The sequence below is a fragment of the Thermobia domestica genome, chromosome 2, assembly GCF_964235325.1.
Source record: "Thermobia domestica chromosome 2, izTheDome1.hap1.1, whole genome shotgun sequence".
Taxonomy (NCBI): domain Eukaryota; kingdom Metazoa; phylum Arthropoda; class Insecta; order Zygentoma; family Lepismatidae; genus Thermobia; species Thermobia domestica.
In genome coordinates, this window is record NC_137455.1 from 200,286,528 (window position 1) to 200,300,878 (window position 14,351).

At 35.1% G+C, this 14,351-nt stretch overlaps 1 protein-coding gene across 2 annotated transcripts in view; it reads right to left on the minus strand.

Moving 5' to 3' along the window:
• LOC145678354 (uncharacterized) overlaps positions 1-14,351 on the minus strand; it is a 179,334-nt gene that overhangs the window by 28,525 nt on the left and 136,458 nt on the right. Inside the window, exon 3 of one of the 2 annotated variants that reach the window (XM_081748408.1) lies at positions 1,832-3,548. In XM_081748408.1, the coding sequence (XP_081604534.1) occupies positions 1,832-3,548 (1,717 nt within the window). Of the gene's footprint in view, positions 1-1,435; positions 3,549-14,351 lie in introns of both variants that reach the window. The other variant, XM_081748407.1, reaches the window with a different exon arrangement.

A 14,351-nucleotide genomic window follows, 5' to 3' on the forward strand; every position in this document is an offset into this window, starting at 1 on the left:
ATCAGTAAAACATGTCTAAAGGAATGGGGGAAAAAGGAAAGACGTATTGCCAGGTAAGATGATTTTAGCAAGAAACAGCTGCTTTGTGCAGAGTATTGGAGCTCTGCTACTATAAAGTATGCGCTGTATAACAAAATAAAAAAATACAAAAATACAAGGAAATTCCGAAAAATTAGCTAATCACAGAAAAAAAATATATAACACAATAGGGTTATTTCTCGTGATTCACATGAATGAGAATAAGGGTGTGGCACTAAGGCCTGGAAACCCTGTCTGGCTCACAGTATGATTTATGACTCTGGCGAAAGTAAAATTATCAAGTAGCCACCTAGGTCGCGTTCGCTACGGGGGGTAACGCATTTGAAACACATCCTCGAGAAGCCATACACTTATAGAGAATCGCGTTCTCTTTACGAAACATAATAAAGTTTTACTTGAATCTGTCAATCTATATTGTATATACAAGTCTAATAAATTATGAGTATATGTACTTCTAAAGCTAGCTGCACATTTAAAGTAATTCCTTCAGCCTTAGCGATGTATGGAATCCATTAAATTAAAACATTTACAAGGCACAGTATTACATTAAAGATAGTAATAATACTTAGATATAGTATTACAAGTATAATTAAGTTCTCCAAATTTCCCAAAACCACTAAGATTGAAGATTATTTATGCTCATCCAGAGAAGTTTATGTTCTAGTTAAGGTTCTATGTGCGTCATTTCATAAATCATGGCAACTGTGTTACAGCTAAAAATAGTAGAGCAACAGAAATCGCTGCGGTCGAAGGCTACAGAAACCTATTTTCCTGTGCCACAAACAGATGGCGACTGTATTCAGAAGCTAATAGTAGAGATCAATCAAAAGATAAGTACGTACGAATTTACTGCTCGATCAGACTGTGAAACACAAGGTGTAAAAGGTTCAGAAAGAGTACGGCACCCACTCACAAACTGCGAAACACCCTTCAAATAGTAGAGGAAGACATCCATAAGTAGTATACATTGACAGACTCCACACAGCTGATGGCATTCAATGCCTTCACTCTCATTAGCAAGGATACGTGTAGCCGTGCGGACTATTTGAAGCGAATTGCTGATTGCTATGTAGGTACCGTAGTTTTTACCTTCGTATATTTGTGAATACAAAAGCCTGTTCAGGTAATAAATTCTGTGTACTTTTATTTCGATTGCTCCTCGATATAGACGCCATATGTTCATGAGATTCTATTAGCCTTCAAACGGGTATAGTAGACTTCCGCTACTGCATCTGTTTTGCTAGATGTAGCACGACTACCATCACTTATGAAATGATCCTCAAGTTTATCACATGTTAATAACTAGGAATTTACATATTATAGAAAAATATAAAAGTGTAATATCAAAATCATCTCTGGAACCTAGAATTATTAATTAGTAAATGTTACAAATTACCTGTCCATAAGGCCGCCTGGTTCAATATGTGAGATCACGTAACACGTAGTTTTGGCATTAGGGTTCTTCTTTTTAATGTAGATACCCATTTCTCCACTCTTGTCTTTGGTAAGACGAAGTAACTTAAACTCTTTGTTAGTAAACACAACAGGTAAGCTGGAAACAACACCTTGACTTCCTTTAGTATTAGAAGTAGAAGTAGAAGTAGTAGTGGTAGTGGTAGAAGAAGAAGAATTTTGCACAGAATTTAGACTGTTACTTGATGCTGTTGTTGTTGTTATCTTGTTATTGGATGTATTGGTAACAGACGAAGAAGAAACAGCAACAGAAGGTGAAGAAAACCTAGTTCTTAATGGTACCGTTTGCTTAGAACACTCTTGCTTATTTTGCAAGTACCTTTGGTATAAATGTTTGTGTTCTTTTGGTGCAGAGGAACTATCGCTTTGCAAATTTTTGGTCTTATTGCTGGTAGCATTTTTGTCATTTTCACTAACTGCAGTTACTGCCGTCGATAACGCTAATCCCGAGTCTTTCTTTTTGTCACTTGATGTCGATAATAATTTTGTATCTTTACTTTTATCACTTAATTTACACTTATCACACACTAAAAATTCAGGAGGTACACTAGTTAACACATCACTACTGGGGCTTATTGTTTGTAAACTTGTGGACAAACGTCTACCCAAAAGTGTTTTGGCTGGTCGTCTATTGCGAATGTTACGATGCCTAGTGAGATTTGTGGATAATAGCTCCTCATCTGCCTCATTAACAGAGTTCGCATTTGGAGTAGGTTCTGTGGCTTTCACTTGTTTATTATTAGTATTTTCCTCTTTAGAGTCACTGGATTTTGAAGATTCATCTTTGTTATTTACACTATTATTGTTAACGTTTAGACCACTATCATTCGCACTTTCCGACAGAGAAGACCCTTCTTCTACACTTGTGTTCTCAGTTTCTTCATCACCATCAGCTCCTTTATCATCTTCATCTTCGTCCTCTTCTTTGGGTGATTCTTCTCGTACACTGGAAGAAGGAACTAAATCACATTCGGCAATAGATGAAGAATTAGAACTGTCTCTTCGCTGAGAAATCTCAACATTGCTACTCGTCAACAGATGCAACTCTCTCCCTGACTTGATAGAACTTCTCGGAGAATCGGATCCCGTTCGGGTCGAATCACTTTCATAACCACTTTCATCAGATTTAAAAAGGTTGAGGAATCGATAGAGATCCTCCATTCCCGTTGGTACTGGCAAGCCAGATATTGATATGCTTCTATTTGCTCTGAATGCTTTTCTGTCAGCAACATCTCCAGGTGGTAAGCCTGAAAGACGTTCTCTTCGAAACTCTTCTAAATTAGTCGTTGAGCCGTGGTGATCTTCCAGCAAATCATCGCAACTTGCTGAAGTCACTTTTTCAGATTTTCCCGTATTAATCTGGCTTAATCTTCTTATCCTGCCAAGCCCAGAAATACTACCACTTTCCTCAGGAAGCACAGTTAATTTAGATCTATTATAACCACTAACTGAAAATTGGGTCTTCTTTGTATTTTGTCCGTTTTCAACAACAGGTGAAGAAAGAAACGTTTGTCCCATTAATGCAATATTATCGCAACTAAGGGTTTTAAGGGGACTGTCGGAGGCATAATCATTCTCAGAGCCTAGACTCAGAGACGAATGGTGTAAAAGTTCTGTAATATCATTCCCATCTGGTCTTGACAAACCGCGTTTACCAGTTGATGCTTCTAGATAAGCGTTCAAAGTATAGAGATCAGCTAAGCCTTTCCGACACTCTTCTTTCACTCTTGCTGCTTGGTCTTCAAGAGGAAGATCAGTGTTTGTCTCTTTGTCTACTTTCTGTACTTTGGGTGAGCTAGTTCCTGATGACTCTGTCGATGTTTGCTGCTTGTCTCCATTATTACTGTTGTTGTTGTTAGTGCGAGAAAATAGATTCCTGAGTGATTCAACGCGAGAGATTCTTCGTCGGCCAGGAACTGATTTATTTGGTGACCAATGACGACGTCTTCCGGGAGAAACAGCTAATAGTTCGGAAGAATCACTTCTTCTGAGCTGTTCCCATTTTCTTCCAACTTTCTTTCCCCACGTAGACAGACCTTTCAGGAAACAGAAAACACAGATAATTAGGAATATTACTCACTTAAACAAATATAAAGTCAATTATCATGCACTTTATGATATTCGTTCGTGTCCAGCAAAGCATATGATAGGAACAAGAACATTTTTATAACTGAAAATTAAGGACTTATCAAAAGAACTATTGCAAACAACTATTGTAGATAAGTATTACAATCTTGAATTATTTCGCTGTATTCATCGACTTAATTGTCATCGATTAATCAATATAAATTTTTAAACTAGGATTTTCTCAAATAGTACTTTCTGTTACATTTGTTTCTCATTTTCTGAACACAACTTACTCTTGAAATATTTAAAATTGTTATCCGTTTCTGATATAAATTATATAAGCAGCTCGGGGGTAGAAAATTGTAAGCAACATTTTTAAATTTTCGAGTAAATTGGGAAAGTAAGTTCACTATTCCTATGCAATACAATGCAATTACAAATACCGAAATAGCTTCCCCTACTATATGGTACATTTCTGAACTTAAACTGCCTAATGTTCTCTGATCTGATTCCAATCCATCCCCTGTGATATCTCAATTTCTTCCCCTGCTTCTTATTATTTTCACCCGAATCGCTCATACAGAAATTCAATTCAAAAGAGTTTTATATACCTAATTCCACACATCACGCTTTCCCATTACTGAGAAATACGGAAAAACAAGTGAAATTATGACAATTTGAATTTATAGCCACCTAATACAGTATTATTAAAAAATAGGTAACGGTATTCTACAAAATTTTTTACCTAGTTTGCTGAACTGCACAACAGTGAAGTAGTCAGTAATGTATTACCTAATTATTGAAGAGTGGTTTGCTATATCAATGGAATTTCGATTAACTGAAATTCTAATACAATTGGATAGAAAAGCTAAGGTTATAATCTAGATAATGTAATAAATTATTCATTCTTAAGGCAATATGTTAGGAAACTAAATATCCTATTAATTAAATACTAAATGGCAATTCCATTTTTTTAAAAATCACATTTTCTAATGAGGTAAAATCATATACATTGTGTATCTTCGCTACAATCTAGAGTAATTACTTCTTTGGGTAAATATAATTTAAGTTTAATAATAAAGAATAAGCTGCAGAATAGTTTAAAATATTTTCTTGATTTATTTCTATTTTTAACACTTTTTAAAGCATATTTTATTTTATTTATTCTGTGCTAAATTGAATGAAAAAATATAATATTCCATGTTGAGGGAAGGCTTACTTATTTTAAGAATATGAATAAAAGTTACGCCTTTGCAACTTTTAAACTGAAAGTGCAAAACGCTGAAATATGGGCAGAGGGGCATTGTGTGACATATATTACAATGCAACCAGATTAGCCGTAATAGTGTTCCCAATCCAACATAAAAATGTATTTTTCAAATGGCATTACGTCACGTTTTCAAAGGACATTACGTAATCTACATATTAAACTAAAACTTACAATAGCACACTTTTTTATGCAGTGTTGCAAACTAAGGACGCTGCAGCACAGCAAACGTCGAAAAGCAAGCAAATTTTAGAGGCTTTTACAGCAATAACAACGCAAATGAGATGGATAGGACAGAGAAACGCATATCTAAAGTACCTTAGTATCGAATACTACGGTCATTTAAGTGACCTCATGCCTAATTCGAATAAGTAGAACCAAAGTTATCAAAGAACTGAAAATTTAACTTTATTTCGAAAAAACGTTTAGATAAGTATTGCATTCAGTTATGCAGATGGTTTTGGATCATCAAGCAGTTTACAGTAATTCTATATTTCAACCCATTCGAGAGATAGGAAAAAATGTAAATTGCTGTATTGCTTAAAATGACGTATTTATTGGAATTTTTTAAAACAGCTATTGCTTTTCTTTGCTTCTATAACATTCCAACAATTACATAATTTTGAGCACTGTTGCGAACTTTATCAATGTTTACCGTATCTCCAGATCGGTTTGAGATGTCAAATTCTGTAAACAGCATTATGATCTTTACATCTATTGAAAACCGTTTATGTGATTGGTTGAAGTACTTATCTAAACAGTGTTTCGAAATAGAAGCTTTTGAAAAAAAGTAAAATTTTCCATCCTTTGTAACTTTGTTCCTATTCATTCTAAACCCAACATATCATGATCATAGGATTAAACACTAAAGTTCTCTAAATGTGCATTGAGACTCCTCCGTCTCACTTGTGTTATTATTGTTGTAGAGGTCACTTAAATTTGAATATTTCTTATATTGAATTACAAATATGATATTGTTAATTTTCATTGGACATATAAATTTGAAATGTGTAACAACTTGACGTAGTTGCGCCATTAAAAAGAGAAACAAATTTATATTGGGCTAGTAACACTGTTAACCTGGTGGTATCGCAGATTATGTTAGACAATGTTCCCTTGCTGATACTTGCATGGTACGAAATTTCAGCGTTTTGTATCTATTACTTTAAAAGTTACAAGTGCAGATCAAGATAAATTGTGTACTCTGCAAACAGGAAAATAAAAAAAGGGGGAGGGAAAGGGGTAGGATAAAGAGGCTACAGTTTACGGACGGTGTTAGAACAGAAAATTCCTACATAAAGACGACGAACTTAGCTGAAGACTATAGTGCATTGAAGCTTCTTAGTTTTAGACAAGTGATCTGCAAATAATAGTAGAATACTTATGATCATGATGAACAGGAAAGAGTACAGATGGGTAACAATTTTTCTACTTGTTAAAATTATCTAAAATACGAAATTTCTTTCGAAACTCCAGAAACAACTATAACGTTTGTTTATATAATAGCTAACTTATAAGTTTCAGGTTGCTATAAAGAAACAGTCTTTCGCTCTTCCGTTGCACCTCTTCAGGCATTCTACGATACACTTTACGATCATGGAAACTGTGCTGATTTTAAGAATAAAACATATGCAATTTTTGATTTGCAGGTCTTAATGGTTGCAGAATAATATAAGGTAAGTGGCTTAAGCTTCCGACATCTTTCTTATTATTGCCCAACAACTCGCCTAAATAATATTTACGACAAATTAATTTGTGAAATATTTCTCAACACAATGTCGATTATTTTATTTAATAAGGATTCCTTTTGCTACGGCAGAATGCGGGAATCCAGGTTGAATTCCCGCTTAGGGTACAGTATATGTCGTTCAGATCTAGGGTTGCCACTTTATCAAAGTAAAATATAAATATTGAAACACTTCTTGTAGCTAATAGAAGAGATGACGTGCCAGTGGTCTTTTTTCCGCTCTAGTGAAAAGTGAATCATATTTATCAAGTTGATAAAAGGAAAGTGAGACAAACAGTATATTTTGATATATACTATATATTTTTATATATACAAACTTTGAATAATTAATATGTAACCTATATACAGGTCTACATGTAAGACACCTGGAGACATGCAAAGTATAAAAAAAAAATAGTTCATGATCCCAACACTTTAATGCAATACTAATAAAAATTGGGATTTTTAAAGTTCTGACAAGCCATGTCTGGACGCAGGACATTTTTGTTTCGAAATATGGACAAATGATAACCTTATTCGGACCTTAAGGAAAGTTGTAAGTCTTTACGTTGAAAGTGGACGTGATAACTCGACGTTAACTTGTTCAAATTTGCATACATAGTTGTAACGAACTCTTACCAAACCCGAACTCAAAATTAAATTACTTAAATATGTTTGATTTATTATTAATTCGATGTTTATCTATATATAGGTACACGCAAACAGAAATTGAAGTCAAATTTAGAATGTTATGTTTTAAATTTGAAATCCCTCGTTTATCTATTATATTGTCTATTAAGTTAAGATTCGGGATAAATCACCTAAAAGCACTTGACCTGGACGCATTGTATTGTATTGTATTTTTTAGCGCAATTTTTAGTTTTATGTTCCATAGTTCAGCCGTTTAGGCTCAATGAGACGACGAGAAATAACAATGGTGAAAGAACAATATATATGACACCCATCCTTAGTGTGATTCTAATCCACAATCGACAGGTTTTTGCGATAGTCAGCCAATGCCTTAGATAACTTCACCATCAATCAGGCTCATTGATATACTTTGTAATTAGCGGTGGCGTGTCAAGAAGTATACTGGAATGTTAGTAGTTGAAGCTAGTATCAAATACATTAATAGGAAAAAAAAAGGTATTTTTTAGTGTCAATAAGTTACCAAACTACATCGTACTTGAACCAGCATTCAACTGGTAGGGGTGATCGTAGTTGGGATTTCCTCATTGTAGATTTTCCCCTGTTTTTATCATTTAAGTGACTAAAGATAGGAACGTATTTCCTGACAACATTTTTGGTATACATAACTAATGTAAGTTTAGAGTGTAGTTTCATCTAAACGAAACAGTTTCAAATGTATCACTGGTCATAGATGTATTTTGTGTAACTAAGCAACTACCAGTGTCAATTTTGGAAAGTAGTTATACTGTGCCAACAAAATTAACAATGTTATCTGCAAAGCAGATCAGACAAATAGTGAATGTATAGTTTTGAACATATATATCTACAATATTTACTTCTAAATGTAGGCAGAGTTGGATTTTATAGCATCAATCGGTAATAAAACAGAAACAATTAGGTGAAAAAGCAATTAAAAAGAATAAAACTGGTTACACATACATATATATAGAGCTATTTTATAAGATTGGAAACTCAAAAAAGAAATAGTAAAAGAGAAAGAAAGACAGGAAACATGATCCAGAAAATAAGAAGGCTACAGGGAAGAAGAGAATGAACTTCAAAATGTATTATTCTCATGAATTAATCCATTAGGAGAAGACGTCATCACGACCGAATACGGACAGCAATTTTATATTTGAAGCGATGAATTGAAAAAGAAAACTCAATTTCACGGATCTCAAGATTCTTTTTTTTTTTTTTTTTTTCGTAAGATGTACAGGCGTAGGTGGTTTTAATTGCTTCTTTCCTCTCTTGGTCCATCCATATAACTAATGATGTCAAGGTTCCGCCTGCTATATGAGTTAGAACAATAGCCCCGTGAAATGAAAACACCTATTTATTAAACTATCGCTTACGTAGTATGAATAACAATTTTTAGACATATCATAGGGAGAGTACGATGAATAGGAGGAAATGTCCCAGCTGAAGGAATTGAGAACAGCAACGCTTTTTTGTATTTTCAACAAGTAGCGGTGTCATATCGTACATCATTGGTTGAAAGTCATTTGCTTTCATTTTAGCGTTGTACGGAAAGATTAGTATTTTGTATCCTGAGCATTATACTAACTCTCTAATCTCAACAGCACTGGGGGTAGTCTATCTAGCAAGGATGATATCCGTCATTACTCCCTTAGGAATACAAGGGGAACAGATTTTTGATTGTCCAAATCTCAGTATCAACTGCACGGATCATGTCGAGCTCGATTCCTAACTTTTGACCCAGTACGTCCGGGTCAAAACTCATGATGATTCATCAAGTATTTTTTTAGCTTTTGTGTCTCGCGGACGGACATACAGGCAGACAGAGTAAATATATAAAGGAGTTTATGATAAATCAAACTCCTTTAAAAAATAACCCAGAGCTAGTCTGAAGAATTGCGTCACTAAGCTACATTCTGGTGCAGGTAGCCTAACCATTGAAACCTTGCCGTGTGCTAGCTTAAAAAGATTAATGGGCTAGTTTACTCGTATATTTTGACATACACTAATTTAGAGCCACCCAGTAGGAACTCACTGATCTGGCACAAGAAAACGGTATGACAGGTGTAGTTATCCCAACATAGTGCAATGCATGTAGACGTGCTAAATATGTTACATTAAGATGTTTAAACCGACAGTACTCACCTCAATAACACACGAAGACACGAAGACATAATTAGGGAAGCACACGAGACAAGATTTGTGGCTGTCTCGTCTCTAAAATGTGCTGTAAAAGTGATGTCTCAACTCGAAAAATGTATATTTCTCTATTGGAAGAGCCGTGTCTCGACTCGAATTTTGTCAGAAAAATCCTGTCTCGACTCGTCTCGTGTGCATCCTTACGTGTAATCAATCGAGTGATCGAACATGCAGCTGCTCGTACAAATACTGAATATCTACCTGAGATACGGTATCTTATCTTCGTGTAGTTTTGGCATAGCTGAGAGATAATCGCCCAACCATTGTTCCATATAGGACTTAGGTCTGGAAACTCATCAGGCCAGGTTAGAATACGCATACCGACTACTAGTACGCTCGGTTGTCGTGGCGGCATGTGAACATGTATTATACTGCTTCAAGTTAGGGTCCCATGAAGTGTCCAGATAACGTTGGAGAAAATTGATGATGTCACAAATATACGATACACTATTCATGTTTTCTGAATGCCAACTTACGATTGACTTCCCCACATATCTACATATCTACAGACGCTCACACAGTCGTCACTTATCCGAGAAACTACTCTCATCGCTTAATACTGTAACAATCGCATAGTGAAGCAATTTATTTCACAGAATTAAATTATATGCAAAGCATATTTGTATAGATGCACTTTCTTTTTTACTCAGGTCAGACAGGTCAGATTGATGATGAGGGCGTGATGTTGATATAATGATAGTGAGGTTGAGTGAGTGTAATTTCAGATTTTGATGACGTGAGCATGAGGTTAGGTAACAGTGGGGATCTTTTGATTTAGCTTTCCCAACTTAAAATAGGCGATTAGTCGGTTTAAAACTTTTAGGACTCCGTGACAGGGAGATTATTATTATTATTATTATTATTATTATTATTATTATTATTATTATTATTATTATTATTATTATTATTATTATTATTATTATTATTATTATTATATTTGAACATAACTGCACAAGCAACATGTGTGCTGGCATGGTACACAACTCGCGGCCATGTAATTCGAAAGTAAGCTCTCATATAGAATTATGTTTTTTCTTTCCCTTGTGCTAAAACTAAATAACTGAAAAAATACAACCTTTTAATGAAAACAAATACTATCATAACTCATGTTTATGACTTCTCAAAAATATTCTTCAGGCGACGGAAGTATTTTTAAGAAAGAAAAATGATATTGTAATCCTGAACTGTTTATCATATATAAATTAGTGCGAATGGACTTTTTCACTCGTAAATCACATATATTGACAATTGACACCACTTTGATAACAAAAGATCTTCGGGATAGTTTTCTTTAAAAAGACTTTTCTTATAAATTTTTCTTATGGTTCCGCAGCGCGGAAACCAGTTTGGACGATGCACGTGTTCGCTTAGCCGCTGGCGATCACACCTACCTCCGGAAATACCGATCTTGTAAAAGTTCTGGTTGCAAAAACGCCTACACTACACAGTAATCTAGTCTAACGTTGATGCAATTTTTCTTAAGTCTCTGCTCATATTACCAACCCACATACAATTACGGCATAGATATGCATACCACAATATGCATCTCACCTGGAGGATATGTTGACCACAAAGCATCTGAACTGTATGCCCAAAATGGTAATCAAGCATAAAATATGAAAATGTAAGGGAATGTCATGCGGAAAGTGTATGTAAAGTATGAAGGTACTGAATGACTCAGTCTCAACCTCAATACAAGGAAGTATTCTGAGCGGGTATCTGTTTCTGAACGTTCCGGTACTTTTTAATACTTTAACATGGGACGCTACAGCTGTATCTACTCGTATACAGGACCATTTATCTTAAAATATACTTAGGCTATAACTTTTAAACTAATAAATAAAAAAGGTTTAAATTTTGTACGATGCAGATATTGACAGGGGGACACTGTTTGGTATACCCTGCAATACCGCCAGATTAACAGTGCTGTCAGCTCAACAATGTTATATTTCTGTAAATGAGTTCCGTCAAGTTATTTTCTATTTCTAATCCACATATTAAAAGAATACTTACAATACCATATTTGTTATTCAGTGTTACAAACTAATGAAGTTACAATATCATAAACATCGACATTCTGGAGACCTCTTTGACATTCTGGAGCAGCAAAGAGAACAACGAACCAATCCATATCCAAAGTGGCTAGCGACGAATATGATGATGATAAGACAGATTTCGAATTGGTAGGAATTAAAGTTACAAAAGAGACTGTAAACTTGGAGTTCTTTCAAAAGACTTTACGAAAATTCAAAATTTCGAAAAACTTCTTAGATAACTATCGCATTCAACTACGTAGATGGTTTTCAATAGACGTAAAGACCATAATGTAGTTTACAGCAATTTGATATATCAAAAAACCATTTGAAATATTGTTTAAAATTATGTAATTGCGACAAGTTTTCATAATTAAAACCACCAAAACGTTTGCTACAATGTTCCACAAATAGAGGAAAGGAATAATAATCTTTACTATTTCCTTACGTCGTTTTAGTCATTACAGCTTTCTGTACTATGTGTATTATAACTCAGGAACGGTTTGAGATGTTACATTTCTCTAAACCAGCCATGTGCAACAGTCGACCCACGGACCAACTCCGACCCACTGAACCCGGCCCGCCAAATACGTTATTGAAAATACATTTATTACTTAACCTCGTAAATTATATCGAAATTTTTTCCAGCCCTCTATCGTGTAGTCTAAAACTGATTCAAATTGATTCAGAACCTAAAAGATCAAGGCTCCCACTAAAATAATAGAGTTTTTCTACTTTTTGTCAGTAAATATTTATGTTACCGTTATAACAGATTTTGTGTTCCCGTGATGTTAGTGTACGATGAACTAGTTTCTCAATTGAATATGGTTATTCAATTCTAGTGAAACTGCTCCACATCGTACGTACGGCTCCCGACGCCAGTAAGTATTCTGCGATTCGCCCACCTCATGTTCCAACTTGGACATGCCGGCTCTAGACGCCATTTTGATCTTTACATCTATTGAAAACCATTTACGTGATTGGGGCCGATACATCTCTAAGTTGTTTTTCTAATAAAAAGTTTTGAAAAACCTCAAAGTTCTAATCCCTTGTAACTGACTTATTTCTATTTATTAGAAATGCATTAAATCATGATCATAGTATTCGACACTGAGCTACAGATTCTTATTAATTTAATGAAATCACCTGGGGTTGAAAATACATGAGATGTCCGGGTTGGTAATGATCAAGCAGTGACAGGCTGATAGTCATGGCAAACTTGCAACGGAATGGAACAGCAACGTTCAGTGAACTGAGTAGAATTGAAGACTTATTCTTTCAAGTTGTATTTATTAAGTACTAAATAACTGGTGAATAAATTTAGGATTATTTTTTTTACTTTCGCAATACTCTGTAAAAATATTCAAAGAATAGGACGTGACCGATGAGCACCCAAATTTCACAAGGCTTGAAAAAATGTGTTGATCTTAACGTCGGACAGGCCAAAAAGAAAAAAAATACTTCAACTGTCTGTTGTTTTGTCCCAGAGTAAAATAGGTGATCTCTTTGATTTCCAAAGAGAGTAAATTGTTGCGTTAGGTTATGTGGTGCGAGCGTGATGAAAGTGGCAAGTGTGTTGGGTGTAATCCAAGAAACGAACTTCAAGGTGATTACGCCCTACAAAACTCAAAACATCAGTGATATGAAGTGATCGGAAGAAAACCCTCAGTGATAGATCCCGCCGACCATTAAAGCTCACTGTCACTCAGAACGGCCGTGTGACTGTCGTGCAAGTGACGGAAAAACTCAAGCAGCACCTTCCAGGGCCTATGTCGACAATCATAGTCCGCCGCAAGTTACATGACATGCACATATGGGAAAGTCCCCCTGTACACCTCTTATGTCCTTTGGACTCCTAAACTAGAATCTATTCTTTCGCAAATTTCTGATACTGTTAAATCATAACGCTGTATGGTTGCGAAACATGGTCGCTTAATCTGACGGAAGAACATAGACTGAAAGAATTTGAGAACAAGATCCTGAGACGAATATTCGTACCCAAGACGAACGGGAATGGGGAATGGCGGAAACTCCATAACGAGGAACTACATAATTTATACGGTTTACCAAACATTGTTAGGGTCATGAAGTCTAGGAGGCTTAGGTGGGCAGGTCATGTAGCTAGGATGGAAGAAAGTAGAAACGCTTTCAGTCTTGACTGAAAGATCAATCGGAAAACGACCCTTAGGAAGACCTAGGCGTAGATGGGAGAACAATATCAAGATGGACCTTGCAGAAATAGAAATACAAAGTAAAAACTGGATCCAGTTGGCTAAGGATAGAAGTCAGTGGGGAGCTTTTGTGAACGCGGCATTGAACCTCCGGGTTCCATAGGCCATAGAGTTAGTTAGTTAAATCATAACGACCACAAATACAAGATAATGTTGTTTTTACTTATTACTTCAATGTTCGAAAGAACGTTAAATCTTTTGGTTTGTAATAGACATTTCCCAATTAGTAGTCGCAGTGTAAGTGGTCGTAATAATCATTGTGATTCTCAACTCTCAGAAAATATAGAATATACTTTTTGTATATCTAAAAGTTGTTTTGCACGTGCAAGTACGAAACTAAATTTGTAAAATTCCTTATTGTCACGTAAAATATCTAAACGACCTGATAGAATGGAAATTCAGAAGGAATGAACGTTTTTATTCTGGCAGTGCAAAGTTACAGACGAGAACATAATTTATTAAATTTGAAACCATTAAATTTCAAACAAGTTATTGATAAGTTTCTAATCGTTTTGTGACAATTCACTATAGCTCAATACAACAGCTATCAGAATACATTATAACAAATGACTACAACATTAAAATTCGAGAATATAATATAGATAAAGTTAAACAGAACTAGAAAGATATTACACACTGAAGAACTG